The sequence below is a fragment of the Chrysemys picta genome, chromosome 22 (genome assembly GCF_011386835.1).
Source record: "Chrysemys picta bellii isolate R12L10 chromosome 22, ASM1138683v2, whole genome shotgun sequence".
Classification (NCBI taxonomy): Eukaryota; Metazoa; Chordata; order Testudines; family Emydidae; genus Chrysemys; species Chrysemys picta.
The window spans coordinates 105,265-126,116 of record NC_088812.1 but is presented as its reverse complement, the minus strand read 5'-3'; the positions used below and the strand labels follow the sequence as shown (position 1 = coordinate 126,116).

General features: G+C 44.1%; 1 protein-coding gene across 4 annotated transcripts in view; it reads right to left on the bottom strand.

Annotated features, from left to right (window-relative positions):
• GMIP (GEM interacting protein) overlaps positions 1-20,852 on the bottom strand; it is a 57,017-nt gene that overhangs the window by 24,254 nt on the left and 11,911 nt on the right. For 3 of the 4 annotated variants that reach the window (XM_024112044.3, XM_065575545.1, XM_065575544.1), the window contains one exon: positions 167-260. In XM_024112044.3, the coding sequence (XP_023967812.2) occupies positions 167-260 (94 nt within the window). Of the gene's footprint in view, positions 1-166; positions 261-18,129; positions 18,331-20,852 lie in introns of those variants that run through there. The other variant, XM_005311381.5, reaches the window with a different exon arrangement.

Here is a 20,852-nt window from a genome sequence, read left to right as displayed (position 1 = left end):
ATAATTTTTCTAAACATGAAAAGGGTATTAATAAAGCAATGGAGGTAATGAGTCACAAAGAACATATAGAGTGAATGTGTAAACACTGTAAAAGAAGGAAAGGGAAAAAGCAGATATGGATGGTTAAGGCCCCATGGAACCAGTCCCATCCTATTTGTGTACATACGCATTTCCAAGCGAGATTTCTAAGGCATCCAGACTCCGGAAAATCTCACTGTACCGCTTCTTGTTTTCAGACCCTCTCACTTGATGGTTGAGACCTGGAGGTAAGTAGGAAAGAGAAACAGTTTTGCTAAGTATCCGGGGGTAGCTGTGTTAGTCTGTATCTACAAAAACAACAAGGAGTCTGATGGCACCTTAAAGACTAACAGATTTATTTGGGCATAAGCTTTCGTGAGTAAAAACCTCACTTCTTCGGATGCATAGAGTGAAAGTTACAGATGCAGGCATTATATACTGACACATGGAGAGCAGGGAGTTACTTCGCAGTTACTCCCTGCTCTCCAACTCCCTGCTCTCCATGTGTCAGTATATAATGCTTGCATCTGTAACTTTCACTCTATGCATCCGAAGAAGTGAGGTTTTTACTCACAAAAGCTTATGCCCAAATAAATCTGTTAGTTTTGCTAAGAAATCCCAATGGGCCTGATCCAATGTCCACTGAAGTCACTGGGAGCCCTGTGCATTGCAGTGGGCTTTGGATTAGGTCCAATATACAGAGAACGAGCTAAAATAAATGAGAATGGTGAGGTAAGTAGAAAACCATGGTGGGCCGACAGTGGGGTGATAATGGGAGGCCACGGGTGGGAGGAGATAAAATTGTGGGAAAACCGGACATTTGCCAAGGCTGCTTGGGTGACCGAGCCCCTTGGAAATAAGAAGCCAGATCCAGAGTCCACTCATGTAAATAGGAGTCTTTCCACCAGCTCCAATGGGCTAGGGAACAGGCCCAAGATCAGATAGGTAAATTAGCAAGAACTCTTTTGAGAATAGGCGCTGAACTGAAATAGCAGGTGCATTGTGGGTCAGTGCTAATGTGCATTGGAGTGCTATGTGTGAGAAGCTTGCACATAGTACCTGTCTGCACTACACTTGGATCAAGTTAGTAATTGGCCTCTACTTTGGAGCTCAAGTCTTGTGTATCAGTTAGTGGTGCATATGATTTGTAATGTGCATGGCAGAGGGAGGGGTGTGTGTGTGTGTGGGGGGGGGCACTGCAGATTGGGATCAAGATGCATGGGCAGGGCTGAGTTGTGGAAGTTGTTCATTGCTTGAACAACACATGCTATTCTGTGTTGCAATGTGTTGTGTGTAGTAACCATTTCTCAATACCATACATGCTTATTTCTGGTGATACTCTAGCTGATGAAATATTATATCTATGACAAGCATTCATAACACAACAATAAATTCCTGTCACTGATCTTCCAAAGGCCTGAGTATATTCTACCAAAAATTCCACAGACGGGTGGTCGTGAGCACATGTGTTTTATGCAGGATGTACAATAGGCAAATCTTGCTTCCTACTCAGATACATTCAGTTAGGACTATGGACAGAAACTAGACCTGTCACTGCAGAAAAGCAAGGGCATTTTTAAAATAGAGAACTAGGCATATTTGGTATAAACAGAAGTGAACTACGCTCTTTTATTTTTTTTTGGTCCCCCTGACATTCCAGGAAACAGGATGTGGTTGACCTAAATCAAGAGTTGCTTCACTTTGTAGCTGAGAGGTGCAGTCAGTGAGCAAGCGCTTGCAAATGTCACTTAATGGTGCTTGATGGAAAAGTCAGTGTCTTGTCTTGTTAATCTGACTACAACTGGTCTGTGTCACAGCTGAAATATGCAGATTTTCAAGTCAGGTTTTGATTAGAAGGTTGGCTGCTCTGGCAGCTCCTCAGTGAGGAGTGGACTGTGGAATCCAGACACAGCCCACACAGTAAGGTCCATTGCAGAGCCTCACTGCCCCTGGGGAGTCCAGGGAGTGGGGACTTCTGCTTATCTGAACACCCCAGTGTGCAGGAGGAAGGCACCTACTGTTATGCCCCTCCAGGGGTGCGGTATACTCCCCAGTGCAAACCAACCTTTTTCCTCAGGCTGATACAAAAGGAGATGGGGTCATGGCCTGTTCCTTTCCTCTCACCTTTTAGGGTGGCCTGTGCCTGCAAGATCATAGCTCGGTTGTGAGACTTTCTTTAAATCTGAAGCAGAATTGTCTGGCAGGAAGTGAGGAGGCTGTGAAGGTTCTGGACAGAAGCTTTACAGCAAAGCAGAGAAAGACAGAGCAGCTTTAGAGATAATCTTGCTTCCATATTCTAATAAAGCTCCTGGGTCAGGTGAAAGTGACTCTCTGTGTCTGTCACGTTGTGTCAGAGGCCAATTCATTTTAAAGAAGCATCATTAAGAGTAAAGGGAAAAGGCCAATGCAGCCCACCCCAATCCTGTCAGTTAGGTGGGCCATGGAACAGTCTGTGTTAAAGGAGCATGACCAGTTTCCGAGCTGCAATGAAGTTCAACACAATGTACTCCATTGCATAGAAGAGGTGCCTGCAAAGATGGGAACGTTTATAACTTATTTGCTTTTGCTGAGCAAAAAAATGAGATTAATGGTGACATCATTCTTCAAAACTCTGAGCATTTCATCCCAACAGAGAATGTAACCCAGGAGTAGGTCTGCTTTTCCGAAGGCCTGGAGGAAGTGTAGAGGTCATTTGAACTTGCCTGCCAGTCTCGTGAGAGAAATTAGAGCTGATTAAAATCACCATTGATGCTAATACAATTTACAATGGTGTATCCTATTGCTTGCCCAGTGACCTCTCAGTGGTCCCACATCCAGCCTGTGACTTCCATCTCATGAGAGAGGAACTCTTCAAAGGTGAAAAGTCTGATCACCTATAGCAAACCTATTGTGGCCCTGCAAGTACAATTGGGTTACATGTTGGAAGGATACATGAGTAACACCAGAGCCCATAAACTGCCAGGAGTGAGCCCGGATGTTAATGAGTGGTCCCAACAGAGAGCTAAAATGCAAGGTAGAATCATGTTACTCTTGCAGAATTACCAGAAAGAGACAACCCAAAGAGTCTAATTTACACAGCTTCATCTGTCCACCTTGGGAATTGTGAACTAGACCACTGCAAAGAGAAGGGGCACATCTCTCACAATCATTGACTTTTTTATTCTTTCTAGATTTATAGAAATTCTGCTCCTCACTAGACCACAACTCAATTGGTCATAAGAGCATAAGAATAGCAATACTGGATCAGAACAACAGTCCATCTAGCCCAGTATCCTGTCTTCTGACAGTGGCCCTTGACTGATGCTTCAGACGGTGAGAACAGAAGAGGGCAATTTATCAAGTGATTCATCCCCGGTCATCCATTGCTTCTACCAGTCAGAGGTTTAGGGACACCCAGAGCATGGGGTTCTATCCATGACCATCTTGACTAATTGATAGACCTATCCTCCATGAACTTATCTAGTTCGTTTCTGAATCCAGTTATACTTTTAGCCTTTACAATATCCCTTGGCAATGAGATCAACAGGTTGACTATGTGTGTTATGTGAAAAGCTACTTCCTTATGTTTGCTTTAAATCTGCTGCCTATTAATTGAATTGGGTGACCCTGGTTCATGTGTTATGTGAAAGTGAATAAGGAAGTGTTATTTATCGTTTCCCCACATCATTCATGATTTTATAGACCCCTATCATATCTGCCCCCAGTTGTCTCTTTTCCAAGCTGAACAGTCCCAGTCTTTTTAATCTCTCTTCATATGGATGCTCTGTCATATGCCTAATCATTTTTGTTGCCCTTTTCTGTACTCTTTCGAATTCTAATATAGCTTTTTTGAGATGACGTGACCAGAACTGCATGCAGTATTCAAGGTGTGGGCATACCACAGATTTATCCATTTCCTAATGTTTCCTAACATTGTTAGATTTTTCTTTTGTGTGCTGCACATCGAGCAGATGTTTTCAGAGACCTATCCATGATGATTCCAGGATCTTTCCACGACTGGTAATAACTAATTTAGACTCCATTTTTTATGCACTGCTGGGATTGTTTTCTAGTGTGCCTTACTTTGCAATTATCAACATTGAATTTCATCTGCGATTTTCTTGCCCAGTCACCCAGTTTTATGAGATCCCCTTGTAACTCATTGCAGGCTGTTTAAGATTTAACTATCTTGAGTAATTTTGTGTGGTCTGCAAACTTTGCCACCTTACTGTTTACCCTTTTTTCTACACCATTTGAGTATGTTGAACAGCACTGATCCCAGTACAGATCCTTGGAGGACCCCATTATTTACCTTTCAATTGTGCAAATTGATCATTTATTCCTAACCTTTGTTTCCTATCTTTTAACCTGTTAATGAACTATGAGAGGACCTTCCCTCTTATCCCATGACTGCCTACTCTGCTTAAGAGCCTTTGGTAACGGACCTCATCAAAGACTTTCTTAAAGTCCAAATACACTATATCCAATGGATCACCCTCATCTACATGTTTGTTGACACCCTAAAAATTCGAATAGATTGGTGAGGCATGATTTCCCTTTGCAAAAGCTGTGTTGACTCTTCCCCAACATAACGTGTTCACCTGTGTGACTGATTCTATTCTTTACTACAGTTTGAACTAATTTGACTGGTACAGCAGTTAGGCTTACTGGCCTGTAATTGCCAGGATCACCTCTGGAGTATTTTTTTTTTTAAATCAGAATCACTATCTGCCAGGCATGTGGTACAGAGGCTGATTTAAGTGACAGGTTACATATCCCGGTTAGCTGCAACTTTATATGAGTTCCTTCAGAACTGTTGGGTGAATGCCAGCTGGTCCTGGTGATTTATTACAGTTTGATTTATCAATTTGCTCCAAAACCTCCTGTGACACATCAATCTGAGATAGTTCCTCAGATTTGTCACCTAAAAAGAATGGCCCAGGTATGAGTCTCCCTCACACCCTTTGCAATGAAGACCAATGCAAAGAATTCATTTAAACGTCTCTGCAACAGCCTTGTCTTCCTTGAGTGCTCCTTTAGCACCTCAATTGTCCAGTGGCCCCACTGCATGTTAGACAGACTTCCTGCTTCTGATGTACTTACAAACTAACAGCAACATTTTTGTTATCTTACTAGTTGCTCTTCAAATTATTTTTTGGCCTTCCTAATTATATTTGACTTGCCAATGTTTATGCTCCTTTTTATTTTTCCTCAGTAGGATTTGACTTCTAATTTTTCAAGGGTGTCTTTTTGTCTCTAACCATCTCTTTGCTCTGTTTAGCCCTGGTGGCATTTTTTGGCCCTCTTGCTTTTTTATCTATTTATTTTATTTATTAAATTGGGAGTATACAGTTAGTCTGAGACTCTATTGTGGTGTTTTTAAATAGTTTTCATACATCTTGCAGCCATTTCACTCTTGTGACTGTTCCTTTTCATTTCCACTTTAACTTGCCTCCTTGTTTTTGTGTAGTTCCCCCTTTAAAGTAAAATGCTACTGTGGTGGGTTTCTTTGGTATTTCCCCTCTACAAGGATGTTATATTTAATTACATTATGGATGCTATTAGCAAGCACTTAAGCTATAGTCACCTCTTGGACTACGACTAAATCAAGAATAGCCTGTACCCATGTGTGTTTCACAACTAGCTGCTCCAAAAAGCAGTTATTAATGGTGTCTAGAAATGTTCTCTGTATCTTGTCCTGAGGTGACATGTTCCCAGTCAATATGGGGAGTTAAAACCCTCATTATTGGGTTTTATGTTTTTGTAGTCTCTCTACACTACCTAGGCATTTCACCATCACCATGCTGGTAAGGTGGTTGGTAGTATATTCCTACTGCAATGCTCTTGTTATTCAAGCATGGAATTTCTATCCATAGAGATTCTTTGGTACTGTTTAGATTTATTTAAGATTTTTATTATATTTAACTCTATGCTTTCTTTCAAAAATAGTGCCACTCTCCCATCAGTGCGACCTACTCGCAGTCCTATATATTTTGTACCCTGGTATTACCGTGTCCCATTGTTTATCCTCATTCCACCAAGTTTCTGTGATGCCTATTGTAGCAATATCTTCATTTTAATACCAGGCACTTCAGTTCATCCATCTTAGTATTTAGACTTCTTGCATTTGTATACAAGCACTTATAAAAATTGTCAGTATTTAGTTGTCAACAAAATTGAAGGGAACTCATTTTTGTTTGATTGTTGCCTCACTTCCTACTGCACTTTATCAACTTCTATCCTCTCCTTTTCACTAGGATATACAGTATTCCCTTTAATAAATCCTCCAGGGATCTGTCCAAACCATGTGCTTCCTCCGTACCTGTCCACTTTTCTCCAGCCCTTAGTTTAAAACCCCCTTTGCTGGCATGTACAATTAAAGGGTTGTACTCTGGTTCCATTTTGGTTTAGGCCAAGCCCATGCTTCCTGTATAGCTCCTCCTTTCCCAAAAGATTCCTCGCTTCCTAATAAACCTAAATCCCTCTTCTGAACACCATCTCATCCAAGCATTGAGATCCTGCAGTTCTGCCTGTTTCGCTGGCCCTGCATGTAGAACTAGAAGCATCAGAGAATACAACCAGAAGTCATAGACAAGTTAAAAGGCCTCTTTTCTGATCTTGGCATTCTGGGAGAAATAGTCACTTTATAAAGTGAGGCACAACATATCTAACAAATCATCTGAAACTGGAAAAATTAGAGTCACAAGCTGTCTTTAGGAATCTAACTTCCTAACCAGTCTTGTTTTCTTTCTTGAGTGGTCACCTTCCTTTCTCCTTTATTTACAGAGATATATAGATGTAGAAATAAAAGATATTGTAAAACAGGAGGAAGTGATAGCGATGGGCAAAATTATAGATTATGCTTTTGAAAATGAGGATTGATTGGAAGGGAATATAAAATAGAAATAGCCTCAGTCACTCAGGTTCTTTCACCGTATTTATCATTAAAATTTCAATTTAAAGCAGAAAGAAATTGGATTTATGACGTTTTCCTGTCCTAGCAAATGCCAGCTCCATTAAGCACCCTGTTGTGTACTCAAAACATACATTAATAGGGATACAGGTAGGCGTTGCTGCTGGATAAGAAAGGGACTATCTGTCTTGACCAGCTGTCAGCCTCCAAGTGGCCTTTCAGCACATAGAATCATAGAATATCAGGGTTGGAAGGGACCTCAGGAGGTCATCTGGTCCAACCCTCTGCTCAAAGCAGGACCAATCCCCAACTAAATCATCCCAGCCAGGGCTTTGTCAAGCCGGACTTTAAAAACTTCTAAAGAAGGGGATTCCACCACCTCCCTAGGTAACCCATTCCAGTGCTTCACCACCCTCCTAGTGAAAAAGTTTTTCCTAATATCCAACCTAAACCTCCCCAACTGCAACTTGAGACCATTACTCCTTGTTCTGTCATCAGGTACCACTGAGAACAGTCTAGATCCATCCTCTTTGGAACCCCCTTTCAGGTAATTGAAAGCAGCTATCAAATCCCCCCTCATTCTTCTCTTCTGCAGACTAAACAATCCCAGTTCCCTCAGCCTCTCCTCATAAGTCGTATGTTCCAGCCCCCTAATCATTTTTGTTGCCTTCCGCTGGACTCTTTTTCCAATTTTTCCACATCCTTCTTGTAGCGTGGGGCCCAAAACTGTACACAGTACTCCAGATGAGGCCTCACCAATGTCGAATAGAGAGGAACGATCACATCCCACAATCTGCTGGCAATGCCCCTACTTATACAGCCCAAAATGCCGTTAGCCTTCTTGGCAACCAGGGCACACTAACTCATATCCAGCTTCTCGTCCACTATAACCCCTAGGTCCTTTTCTGCAGAACTGCTGCCTAGCCACTGGGTCCCTAGTCTGTAGCAGTGCATGGGATCTTCCGTCCTAACTGCGGGATTCTTCCGTCCTAAGTGCAGGACTCTGCACTTGTCCTTGTTGAACCTCATCAGATTTCTTTTTGCCCAATCCTCTAATTTGTCTAGGTCCCTCTGTATCCTATCCCTACCTTCCAGCGTATCTACCACTCCTCCCAGTTTTAGTGTCATCTGCAAACTTGCTGAGGGTGCAGTCCATGCCATCCTCCAGATCATTAATGAAGATATTGAGCAAAACCAGCCCAGGACCGACCCCTGGGGCACTCCGCTTGATACCGGCTGCCAACTAGACATGGAGCCATTGATCACTACCCGTTGAGCCCGATGATCTAGCCATCTTTCTATCCAACTTATAGTCCATTCATCCAGCCCATACTTCTTTAACTTGTTGGCAAGAATACTGTGGGAGACCATATCAAAAGCTTTGCTAAAGTCAAGGAATAACACGTCCACTGCTTTCCCCTCATCCACACAGCCAGTTATCTTGTCATAGAAGGCAATTAGGTTAGTCAGGCATGACTTCCCCTTGGTGAATCCATGCTGACTGTTTCTGTACCTTTCCTCTCCTCTAAGTGCTTCAAAATGGATTCCTTGAGGACCTGCTCCATGATTTTTCCAGGGACTCAGGTCAGGCTGACTGGCCTGTAGTTCCCCGGATCCTCCTCCTTCCCTTTTTTAAAGATGGGCACTACATTAATCTTTTTCCAGTCATCTGGGACCTTCCCTGATCGCCATGAGTTTTCAAAGATAATGGCCAATGGCTCTGCAATCTCATCCGCCAACTCCTTTAGCACCCTCGGATGCAGTGCATCCGGCCCCATGGACTTGTGCTCATCCAGCTTTTCTAAATAGTCCCGAACCACTTCTTTCTCCACAGAGGGCTGGTCACCTCCTCCCCATGCTGTGCTGCCCAGTGCAGTAGTCTGGGAGCTGTCCTTGTTCATGAAGACAGAGGCAAAAAAAGCACTGAGTACATTAGCTTTTTCCACATCCTCTGTCACTAGGTTGCCTCCCTCCTTCAGGAAGGGTCCCATGCTTTCCTTGACTTTTTTTTTTTCTTGTTGCCAACATCCCTGAAGAAACCCACCCTTCTTGTTGCTCTTAACATCTCTTGCTAGCTGCAACTCCAAGTGTGATTTGGCCTTCCTGATTTCACTACTGCATGCCTGAGCAATATTTTTATACTCCTCCCTGGTCATTTGTCCAATCTTTCACTTCTTGTAAGCGTCTTTTTTGTGTTTAAGATTAGCGAGGATTTCACTGTTAAGCCAAGCTGGTCGCCTGCCATATTTACTATTTTTTCTACACATCGGGATGGTTTGTTCTTGCAGTCTCAATAAGGATTCTTTAAAATACAGCCAGCCCTCACTATTAAGGGCCCAAAAGCAAGCTATTCCGCTGGTTAGGAAGATAGAAAATGTGGCAAAAGACCACCTTGGCTTTACCACGAGATCTTGCCTGATCTAAAAAATAAAAAGGAGGCATATAAAAAATGGAAACTAGGACAGATTACGAAGGATGAATATAGGCAAACAACACAGGAATGCAGGGGCAAGATTAGAAAGGCAAAGGCACAAAATGAGCTCAAACTAGCTACGGGAATAAAGGGAAACAAGAAGACTTTTTATCAATACATTAGAAGCAAGAGGAAGACCAAAGACAGGATAGGCCCACTGCTCAGTGAAGAGGGAGAAACAGTAACAGGAAACTTGGAAATGGCAGAGATGCTTAATGACTTGTTTGTTTCGGTCTTCACCGAGAAGTCTGAAGGAATGCCTAACATAGTGAATGCTAATGGGAAGGAGGTAGGTTTAGCAGATAAAATATTAAAAGAACAAGTTAAAAATCACTTAGAAAAGTTAGTTGCCTGCAAGTCACAAGGGCCTGATGAAATGCATCCTAGAATACTCAAGGAGCTAATAGAGGAGGTATCTGAGCCTCCAGCTATTATCTTTGGAAAATCATGGGAGACGGGAGAGATTCCAGAAGACTGGAAAAGGGCAAGTATAGTGCCCATCTATAAAAAGGGAAATAAAAACAACCCAGGAAACTACAGACCAGTTAGTTTAACGTCTGTGCCAGGGAAGATAATGGAGCAAGTAATTAAGGAAATCATCTGCAAACACTTGGAAGGTGGTAAGGTGATAGGGAATAGCCAGCATGGATTTGTAAAGAACAAATCGTGTCAAACCAATCTGATAGCTTTCTTTGATAGGATAACGAGTCTTGTGGATAAGGGAGAAGCGGTGGATGTGGTATACCTAGACTTTAGTAAGGCATTTGATACGGTCTCGCATGATATTCTTATCGATAAACTAGGCAAATACAATTTAGATGGGACTACTATAAGGTGGGTGCATAACTGGCTGGATAACCGTACTCAGAGAGTTGTTATTAATGGTTCCCAATCCTGCTGGAAAGGCATAACAAGTGGGGTTCCGCAGGAGTCTGTTTTGGGACCAGCTCTGTTCAATATCTTCATTAACGACTTAGATATTGGCATAGAAAGTACGCTTATTAAGTTTGCAGATACCACCAAACTGGGAGGGATTGCAACTGCTTTGGAGGACAGAGTCGTAATTCAAAATGATCTGGACAAATTGGAGAAATGGTCTGAGGTAAACAGGATTGAAGTTTAACAAAGACAAATGCAAAGTGCTCCACTTAGGAAGGAAAAATCAGTTTCACACATACAGAATGGGAAGAGACTGTCTAGGAAGGAGTACAGCAGAAAGCGATCTAGGGGTTATAGTGGACCACAAGCTAAATATGAGTCAACAGTGTGATGCTGTTGCAAAAAAAGCAAACATGATTCTGGGATGCTCACAACACACCTGTTAATACAAGACACGAGAAGTCATTCTTCCGCTCTACTCTGCACTGGTTAGGCCTCAACTGGAGTATTGTGTCCAGTTCTGGGCACCGCATTTCAAGAAAGATGTGGAGAAATTGGAGAGGGTCCAGAGAAGAGCAACAAGAATGATTAAAGGTCTTGAGAACATGACCTATGAAGGAAGGCTGAAAGAATTGGATTTGTTTAGTTTGGAAAAGAGAAGACTGAGAGGGGACATGATAGCAGTTTTCAGGTATCTAAAAGGGTGTCATAAGGAGAAGGGAGAAAACTTGTTCACCTTAGCCTCTAAGGTAGAACAAGAAGCAATGGGCTTAAACTGCGGCAAGGAAGGTTTAGGTTGGACATTAGGAAAAAGTTCCTAACTGTCAGGGTGGTTAAACACTGGAATAAATTGCCTAGGGAGGTTGTGGAATCTCCATCTCTGGAGATATTTAAGAGTAGGTTAGATAAATGTCTATCAGGGATGGTCTAGACAGTATTTGGTCCTGCCATGAGGGCAGGGGACTGGACTCTATGACCTCTCGAGGTCCCTTCCAGTCCTAGAATCTATGAATCTCCTGGACTCCTTTCCCCCTCATGTTATTCTCCCAGGGGATCCTGCCCATCAGTTCCCTGAGGGAGTCAGTCTGCTTTTCTGAAGTCCAGGGTCTGTATTCTGCTGCTCTCCTTTCTTCCTTGCATCAGGATCCTGAACTCTACTATCTCATGGTCACTGCCTCCCAGGTTCCCATCCACGTTTGCTTCCACTACTAATTCTTCCCAGTTTGAGCAGCAGGTCAAGAAGAGCTCTGCCCCTAGTTGGTTCCTCCAGCACTTGCACCAGGAAATTGTCCCCTAAACTTTCCAAAAACTTCCAGACCAATCTATTTACATGCCTCAAGGATCTCTGATAAAGAAACTTCATCCCATTTAAACATAAGTTACTTGTATTCACTTTCAAGGCTCTTCATGGCCCATCACCAATCACAGTCCACTGTTGCAAAAAAGGCGAATGTCATTCTGGATGTATTAACAGGAGTGTTATATGTAAGACATGGAAGGTAATTGTTCCTTTCTCTTTGGCACTGGAGTGCTGTGTCCAGTTTTGAGAATCACACTTTAAGAAAGGTTTCAGAGTAGCAGCCGTGTTAGTCTGTATCCGCAAAAAGAAGAACAGGAGTACTTGTGGCACCTTAGAGACTAACAAATTTATTAGAGCATAAGCTGAAGTGGGCTGTAGTCCACGAAAGCTTATGCTCTAATAAATTTGTTAGTCTCTAAGGTGCCACAAGTACTCCTGTTCTACTTTAAGAAAGATGTGCACAAATTGGAGAGAATCCGGAGGAGAACAACAAAAATTATAAGAGGCTTAGAAAACATGACCTATGGGAAAAGGTGGAAAGAATTGGGCATGCTTGGTCTACAGAAGAAGACTGAGGAGACACTATACAAATCTTACATTATATGGTTGTTGTTAAGAGAACAGTGATCAATCTCCAGGATCAAAGATAGGCTGAGAAGGAATTGGCTTTACAGCAAGGAAGATTTAGGTTAACTATTATCCTTTCTAACTAAGGATAATTAAGCACTTGAACAGCTGTCCTAGAGAGGCTGTGGAATCCCTATCATTTGGTGGTTTTAAAGAACAGGTTAGATAAACACCTGTCAGGGATGGGTCTAGATATACTTTTTCAGCACAGGGGAATGGACTAGATGACCTCTTGAGGTCCCTTCCAGCCCTACATTTCTATGATCGTCTCTCTCGCTATCAAGATGTCAATTCCCACCTCCAATTGCCCCATGGTGCCAGCCTCAATTAGCCACTTGTTAAATTTCTAAACAGTCATCCTTGTGCTTTCTCCCATGTTGCCCCTCATAATTTGAAGTAGCTCCTCAGAAACATCTACAAAGCTACCTCATTATACTTCAAATCGCTCTTTAAAACTCCTTTACTGTAAGCCTACAAAAAACTTGACAATAGTTACGCAATGGGTGCATTGAGGCTACTGCCCAATATTGTCTCACGGTTTTCTAGCACTTCCACGTCAGTCTGTTTTTATTCACCTTTTGTCTTTTACTGTAACCTCTTTGGGGCTGGGACTGCTTAGTTCTGTGTTTGCACAGTACTTAGTACAATGGGCCTCTTGTCCATTACTAAAAAGAACAGGAGTACTTGTGGCAACTTAGAGACTAACAAATTTATTTGAGCATAAGCTTTCGTGGGCTAAAACCCATTTCATCGGATGCATGCAGTGGAAAATACAGTAGGAAGATTATTTATATATATATATATATATACACAGAGAACATGAAACAATGGGTGTTACCATACATACTATAACGAGAGTGGTTAAGGTGTTAAGAAAAAACTTTTTTTCTCTCCTGCTGGTAATAGCTCACCTTAACAGATCACTCTCGTTATAGTGTGTATGGTAACATCTATTGTTTCATGTTGTGTGTGTGTGTGTGTGTGTGTGTGTGTCTTCCTACTGTATTTTCCACTGCATGCAGCCGATGAAGTGGGTTTTAGCCCACGAAAGCTTATGCTCAAATAAATTTTAGTCTCTAAGGTGCCACAAGTACTCCTCTTCTTTTTGCTGATACAGACTAACACGGCTGCTACCCTGAAACTTGTCCATTACTGCAACTCCTAGGTACTGGTACTACTAATCCATTAATTTGTGTAGCCATAAACTATCTTGAGTCTTATGAGAGATCTTAACACTATATAAGTAAACAAACACACTGGTCAGTACCAGAGAAGAAGAATAATTTTTCACAAAGAATACTTGTTCTGGGAAAAAGAATAGTGGGCTAAAGGTGAAACAGGTGAAATGTCATTTAGATACTAGAATAATAATGTGTTGCTCTTCTGTGGCACCTTCCATCTGAGGCCCCCAAAGCCCTTCACAAATATTACTTAAGCCCCATAACTCTCATGTGAGGCAGAAATAAGTATTATCCCTATTTTATAGATGGGAAACAGAGACACCACGTGGATGATCAGGGAGTGCAGTAGTCTGGTAGGAGAGTGATTATGGTGCAGTGAGGGCCTTCATGGAGAAGTTAAATAAGTTTATGGGGAAGAAAGGTCTTTCATGCCTGATGCAGAAGGCTGAAGTAGATTTGTGAAGTCTCTAGCAACCTTATTATCTAGAATATCCTTGCACATTCAGGGTATGGGAAGGGGCTCTGGGCTGGGGTAGGGGGTTGGGATGAAGGGGGTGAGGGGTTTGGGGTACAGGAGAGGGCTCTGGGTTGGGGGGGGGGCTCAGGGCTGAGCCAGGGGGGTGGGGCAGCTCCCAGTCAGTGGCACAGCAGGGCTAAGGCAGGTTCCCTGCCTGTCCTGGCTCCATGCTGCACCCTGGAAGCAGCCAGCAGGTCCGGCTCCTAGGCGAGGGGGCCAGGAAGTTCTGCACGCTGCTCTCGCCTACAGGTACCACCCCCGGGTCCCATTGGCTATGGTTCCCAGCCAATAGGAGTGTGGAGCCGGTGCTCAGGGTGGGAGCAGCATGTGGAGCCCGGTGCAAAATCGGACCCCTGGCAACCTTAGTCTGCTCCATCACTGCGACTGAGACAGTAATGAAACCCTTCCAGTACCAACTATGCATATTGGTTTACAACATGCAGGCTAAAGAAAGGGGACTGCTGTGTAAGGCTAATGTTGGGGCACAGCTGTCCAACTCTCAAGGGCTAGTGTGAGCAAAGGCCTGTCACTCTCCTGGCCTCCAGAGATAACTAGACCAAGAATCATCTGATCTATGCCTACCCTGCAAAAGGCCCATTAGCCTCGTTCTCCATTTGCTCTTGTTGCGGGAAAGGCAGGCTCCCCCAGTAGTGGGTGTGCAGAGCAGTATGGATATTTTTAGAGGGGGAAGTTGTTGCTCTGCAGAATGGCAGAAGCACCACTTCCCTTTCAGCCACTGATGCCTCATTTCACAGTAAGTGTATTTTCTCAAATCCTAGAACAGCTGACTCTTCAGTTTGGTACCAGCCTTCCAGAGTCTGAGGCTGCTGCAGGAATTCCCAGTGGTGCCTGCCTCTTTCCCTGCTCTTGATACTGATCACAGCCTCAAAGAACTATTACACCTCTACCCCGATATAACGCAACACGATATAACACGAATTCGGATATAATGCGGTAAAGCAGTGCTCCGGGGGGGGGGGGGAGGGGGAGGGAGGGCTGCGCACTCCGGCGGATCAAAGCAAGTTCGATATAACACGGTTTCACCTATAACGCTGTAAGATTTTTTGGCTCCTGAGGCCAGCATTATTATCGGGGTAGAGGTGTATTTCCTAACAGATCACTTCTCCCTTTGGCTGCAATACAGTTTGCAGAGTTGGCCCAAGCACTCCAACTGCACAGGGCCTCAGTTCTCAGTCCATGTTCATCTTTTAAGTATCACTGGGAATGGAATCTGTTCTCCACATAAGGATATATGAATCTCAGGGGCAGTAACTCAAAATCCACTGTTTGCACTGCAGAGTCTGATTCAAATTAGACCAAATAAACTAGTCTGAAGCTCTCTCAAGTCCTGCTACTCTCCTCTGTGAAAGTTTCTCTACTTTCTGTAACCTAGACATCTCCTCACACTTCCTCCTCCTATTATTAACAGAAAAAGCAGCTCAAGCTGCACTTGTGAGAGGGAAGACTGAGCTGAAGTTCAGAGAAGTGATAAACAGAACTGTCCTTAGCATTTTGGGGGCCCTACACAATAGTATTAAACTGGTGCCCCTATGCTTCACTGAAGGTGGGCCCCAGCCAGCACCTCTGACCCCAGTGTGTCGAGGGGGCACAGCCACCCCCCCCCCACCCGTGGACCCTCCCCAGAACTCCTCCCCCCCCCCCTTACTGACACACACCGAGCTTGTACATAGCAGATGCTGCGGCAGTGGCTCAAGGCAGGCTTTGGGCTGTCACATGGGGGCTGAATCTTGCCAGAGCCCATGGCCCTCCTGCAGCCCCTAGCCACTCTTGGCTCACCACGAGCATTTTGACAGGAAGTACCAAGCAGTAATAACAATAATAATACAAGTGTGTGTGTTTGTGAGTGTGTGAGAGCCAGTGTGTGTGAGAGAGCCCGACGGCCAGTGTGTGTGTGTAAGTGTGTGTGAGACACTGCATTGGGGGACTGTGACTTGTGAGAGGCAGAGTGTATGTGGGTGTGAGAGCCAGGGTGTGTGTGAGAAACTGTGTGTGTGTGTGTGTGTTAGGGAAGTGTGAGAGACATGAGCGCACTGCCACTTTAAGTCCCTCCCTCCTTCCCCCGCAAGGCCTGGCTCCCCCCACCCCTCCCGCTGACTCACATGGAAGTTTTGCTCCTCCTGTCCTGGCCCCAACCTGGCCCCCGCCAGAGACCGAGTGGCGCAGGCAGGACGGGTCCAGGGAGGGACTCTGCTCTGGGCGGCGGTGGGCCGAGCCGCCATGCTGCCAGTGACCGGCCACACCACTCTGGGGCGGCAGAGCCTGAGGCTGGAGTCCTCAGCTGGTCTGCTGAGGAGCGAGTGAGGGAGCGGGTAGGGTCGGGGAGAAACCCGCCGGCCCAGCATGGGGGAGGGGCCTGAGAAGATGGGATTCCAGCCGTGGCCCGTGAGGGGAATGGTGCCCCAAATTTTCGGGTGCCCTATGCAGCCGTGTATGCTGCGTATGCCTAAGGACGGCCTTGGTGATAAAGGTAGCAAGAATAAGCTATCTGCTCAAACTGTGTGTGCCTGTAGGACGTGCGTTGTACAACACAATGCTTCACAGATTTCTTGGAAAAGTCAGAACCAAACTGTTTTACAGACACAAGACCATTTCCTATAATCTCCTCCGTATTTCTCACATTCTCCACCTACTTTCATGTGTGCATCACCCCAAGCAAAAGCACTAAAGCAAACCATACATAACTGATAGGAAACAGAGGACTGGCAAAGTCAAACTTTCTCAGCAGGGGTGAGATACCTGATAACAGTATAATATAGCAAAAAAAAAAAAAATTGAATAGACAAAATTTTACTCCAGTTCCAGGAAGGTGACAACCCTTTTAAGATACCGTTAGGGCCCAAGCCTCTGGGGAGAGGCCACGATGACAGATATGGGTGTAATACAGAGAAATATTGAACAGTTCTGCAGAAATTCAAAAAGCAGGCAACTTGGTCAAAATATAGGTAACACAGCTAATGTACAGTACCCAGAGTAATGTCAATACTACATCATAATACTGTGCCCTTTTCTGAGGTGTTCAAAGTGCTTTATGAATGTTAATGAACTTAGACTCACAACCCCCCATGAGATCTTACCTATCAAGGTACCTACATGGCTCCCAGTACCTGAGGTCAGTATAATTATCCCAGTTTTGCAAACTGGAAAGCTGAGGCACAGAGAGAGGTGACATGAGACGTTCAAGGCATCACAGAGTCAGCTGCAGATATTGTAATAGAACCCAGGAGTCCTAATTCCCCACCTCCTGCTGCAACCACTAAACTCCCTCTCTTTCTGAAACTATTTGGGTCAGGCTTTCAGTTGCATGGAATGACGCTGGGTTGCTGGCTAATGTTGAATTAAATACTTGTGACAGACTTGGCATTTCCAGCCTGTTTCCCATCAGGCAGAACTGCTCCTCTCTAGTAAAAGCATCACTCACACACACACACACACCTCACCCTCAAATCACAACAATCAGCAATACTAGCATGTTATACCACAAAGAGCATTTTTTTCACCCTAAAGATCTCTTCATACTATTAATGGTCAAAAAGTCCCTATAGGCTCAAAATGCTGCTGAAATCTTTAATGGTGGAAATTGAGCACGTGTGCAATCTCCTGTTTGCAAAATAAAAAGAAAGGTAATTATTCCATTCTTTTCTTTCTCTCTCCAATTAGCACAGCTTTGTCTCCCTGAATGGGAAGTCACCTGGAGTGTTGCGTTTGGTAAACAAAGCTGGCTCTTTTTTTTTTAGTTAGGAAAAAGCATGTGAAACCTTGAACTGGTTATTTCTGCACTATTAAAAATAGGAAAATGCAGTGGGGCCTGAGGATGTTTATTGTTGAGGAAGAGACTCTTAAAAATAGGGGTTATAACAAAAATGGTTTAAAGAACCTCAACCTAGAAGAGTGGCACTGTGTACTGCAGGAGACACATCCACATTCTCAGAGAGAACACTGGAGCCTGTGACTCCTGACAATGGAGGCTCTGCATTCTTTTCTCTTACAAGAGTCTAGCTTCCACTGCAAACTAACCCACAGCTGCATCTGGCGGAAAGAGCTGTAGTAAAGCGCATGGAACAGGCCAGGTCTTCATGAAAAGGCAAAGACACAGGAACGTTAATTTACCATTGATCTATCACAGCCTGCTAGGCATTTCAGACTGACACAAGAGATGGCCCCTATCCCATAGAACTTACATTATAAACCCTTCACAAAGTTATTTCAAATGCCATCACATACCACTTGGTTCAGGATCTCCCATGACTGGGTCTTCTGTGTTTTGGTCTGAAAGCATCAGGGTCCCAGTTTACACAGCTCTGAATCGCAGCCCAGTTGAATAAAACACAAATCCTTGACCAATTCTGATGTTATCGGGTTATCCAGAGAGTCCATATGAGTCGCATGCTAAGGGAATTGACAGAGAAGCCCTGGTCTAAGTGCAGCCGCTTTAACCAATCTACTTCCTGCAGACACATTTCCGTGTAAGGAAACTGTGCGCAGTGTACATTTGTTTGATCGTGCAGTTTGCATACATTCAGATCTGTCTGTGAACAAAGAAGGGCCCATTTTACAACTCCGTTGGCTTCAATGCCTACAGCAGCACAAACGCTCACTGTTCTGAGTTCTTGTATACAGGTAACCTTCACCCTAGGAAAACATAACCCACAATTCCAAACTCCTGGGGTATATGAGTCTGTGCACATTTATGTGGGAACATGCGAGTGGTGCTTCTAGGAATGCTAGGTTTTCCCATATTTATACAATATATTACCATAGATGCACAGTGAATGTGGCCATTGGTTTAAAAGACTCTTCTTAAAATAATTCAGTAGAGCCCCATGTAGCAGTACTTATTCCAGAATAATATATTCAGTCATACCAAGAGAAGAGAGATTGGTTTCAGACAGCAGGAGAATAGTAGAAATTGACCAAAAACCCACACTTATCTGAACCTCTTGTTCCATGCTTTGGTGGTTTGGACAAACTGGAACTGAGACACTCCCCACCCCACCCCTCAAGATTTTGGTTTTGCAAAACCCAAACCTGACCAAGTTTTTTCAAAGTTGAGCTCTGGTTTCCCCAGCTCACCTCTAATATGACACAATCTGCTCCTTGCTCAAGTCAGTATTTCTTAGGGTCTGTTCACACTGCAAGCTGGGGGTATAATTGCCAGCTCAAAGAGACATACCCACACTAACTCCAGTTGAGCTAGCACACTAAAAACAGGCTAGCCACTATGGCTCAAGCAGCAGGAGGGGCTAGCCACCCCAAGTATGTACCTGTCCAAGCTAGGCATGTACTTGGAGGAGCTAGCCCTCATGTAACTCCTGCTGCTCATATAACTTCAGCCAGACTCTATTTTTAGCATACTTGCTCAATTGGAGCTAGTGTGGGTATGTCTCCTTGAGTGGAGAGTGTAATTCCCAGCTCAAAGTGTAGACACACCCTAAGACCCATGAGGAGGTTTCTCAGATTGAAACCCATCTTGAAGACAACTAAGCTTCGCTTGAAGTCTATACATCAGGATTGGATGTCTTCCTAATAGATATGCTCTAGATCATTAGCAAGCTATTGGGCTTAATGCAGGAATCACCGGGTGGAATTCTATGGCCTATGTGATGCAGGAGGTCAGACTAGATGATCATAAAGGTCCCTTCTGGTCTTAAAACCTATGAATCTCACAGAAACACTTATATGTTTGAAAACCAGTGATACAGGAAATGTAAGACACATTTATTCAAAAGCTATGGATTTATCTACAATCAGAGTAAACTTCAGTAGCTTCCTCTGCAATTACTGATCATAATATAAAGGTGAACCAGTCTCATGGCATAAACATAGGTCTCTCATGCTTGGCAGTGAAACAATTAATTTTCTTTCATTGACTCACAAATAATTCTTTATAAAAGACACAGTTGTTTGCTCTATATAACCAGAGAAAGGCTCTTGCCTATAACTTCAGCCTCTGTCAGGTGCCACAGATCACAAACACAGGTCTGCAGGATTGGTGAGTGATAGCCATACCTTCACACCACTGCAAGGTTGGACAAGAGAACTGCAGCTAATATTTCACAACCAGAGGCTACATCTGCTGACTCAGTTGGGTCAGTTGACAGCAAACTGACTGGATACTACTTAATTTTACAGCTTCCTGTTCCTGCACCACCTTTTGTCTGAGCAACTAGTCTCTTAGGCTGGTTGCTGCCCAGACCCCCTGGAGAACAAACTCCTGCCACCCAAACCAGTCTTCTGACCTGGCTGTACACTATCCTGCCATGCCCAAACCTGGATCTTCCTGCTACCTACGCTAACCAGACTGCCCCTGCACCCAGGGCCAGCTTTAGGAAGTGCGGGGCCCAATTCGAACATTTTCGGCAGGGCCCCAGCAGGGATGACTAAAAAAATACATATATATATATAAAAAAAAGCCTTTCATTTCTTAGCAACCGGTTCCCTATAAAAAGTTCTGATTTAAGGGATGTGCCACAGTATGTATATTTTGTACCAATAGGGTTACCATACATCCGTATTTTCCTCCCGGACGGCCATTTAAGAACCAAAAAGCCTGACATGTCCGGAAAAATACAGATGTATGTTAACCCTACCTAAAGTTCTTTTTGAAAAAGATGGGCCTGAACTAGAACTGAGCTCCGTTTCACATGTGTGGGTCCCTGCCACTCCCTGGGGGTGTGCTAGGGTGACCAGATGTCCCGATTTTATAGGGACAGTCCCGATTTTGGGGTCTTTTTCTTATATAGGATCCTATTACCCCACCCCCCGTCCTGATTTTTCATACTTGTTGTCTGGTCACCCTAGGGTGTGCACATGTGTGGGTCCCAGCTGCTCCCTGCCCCCCTCATTGAAGCAGGTGTGCAGGGTTACTGCCCTGGGAACTGCAGGACACCAGTGGACATGGGGCTGGCTGGAGGCCAGGCAGGGGCTGACTGGAGGTAGGGTCTGGC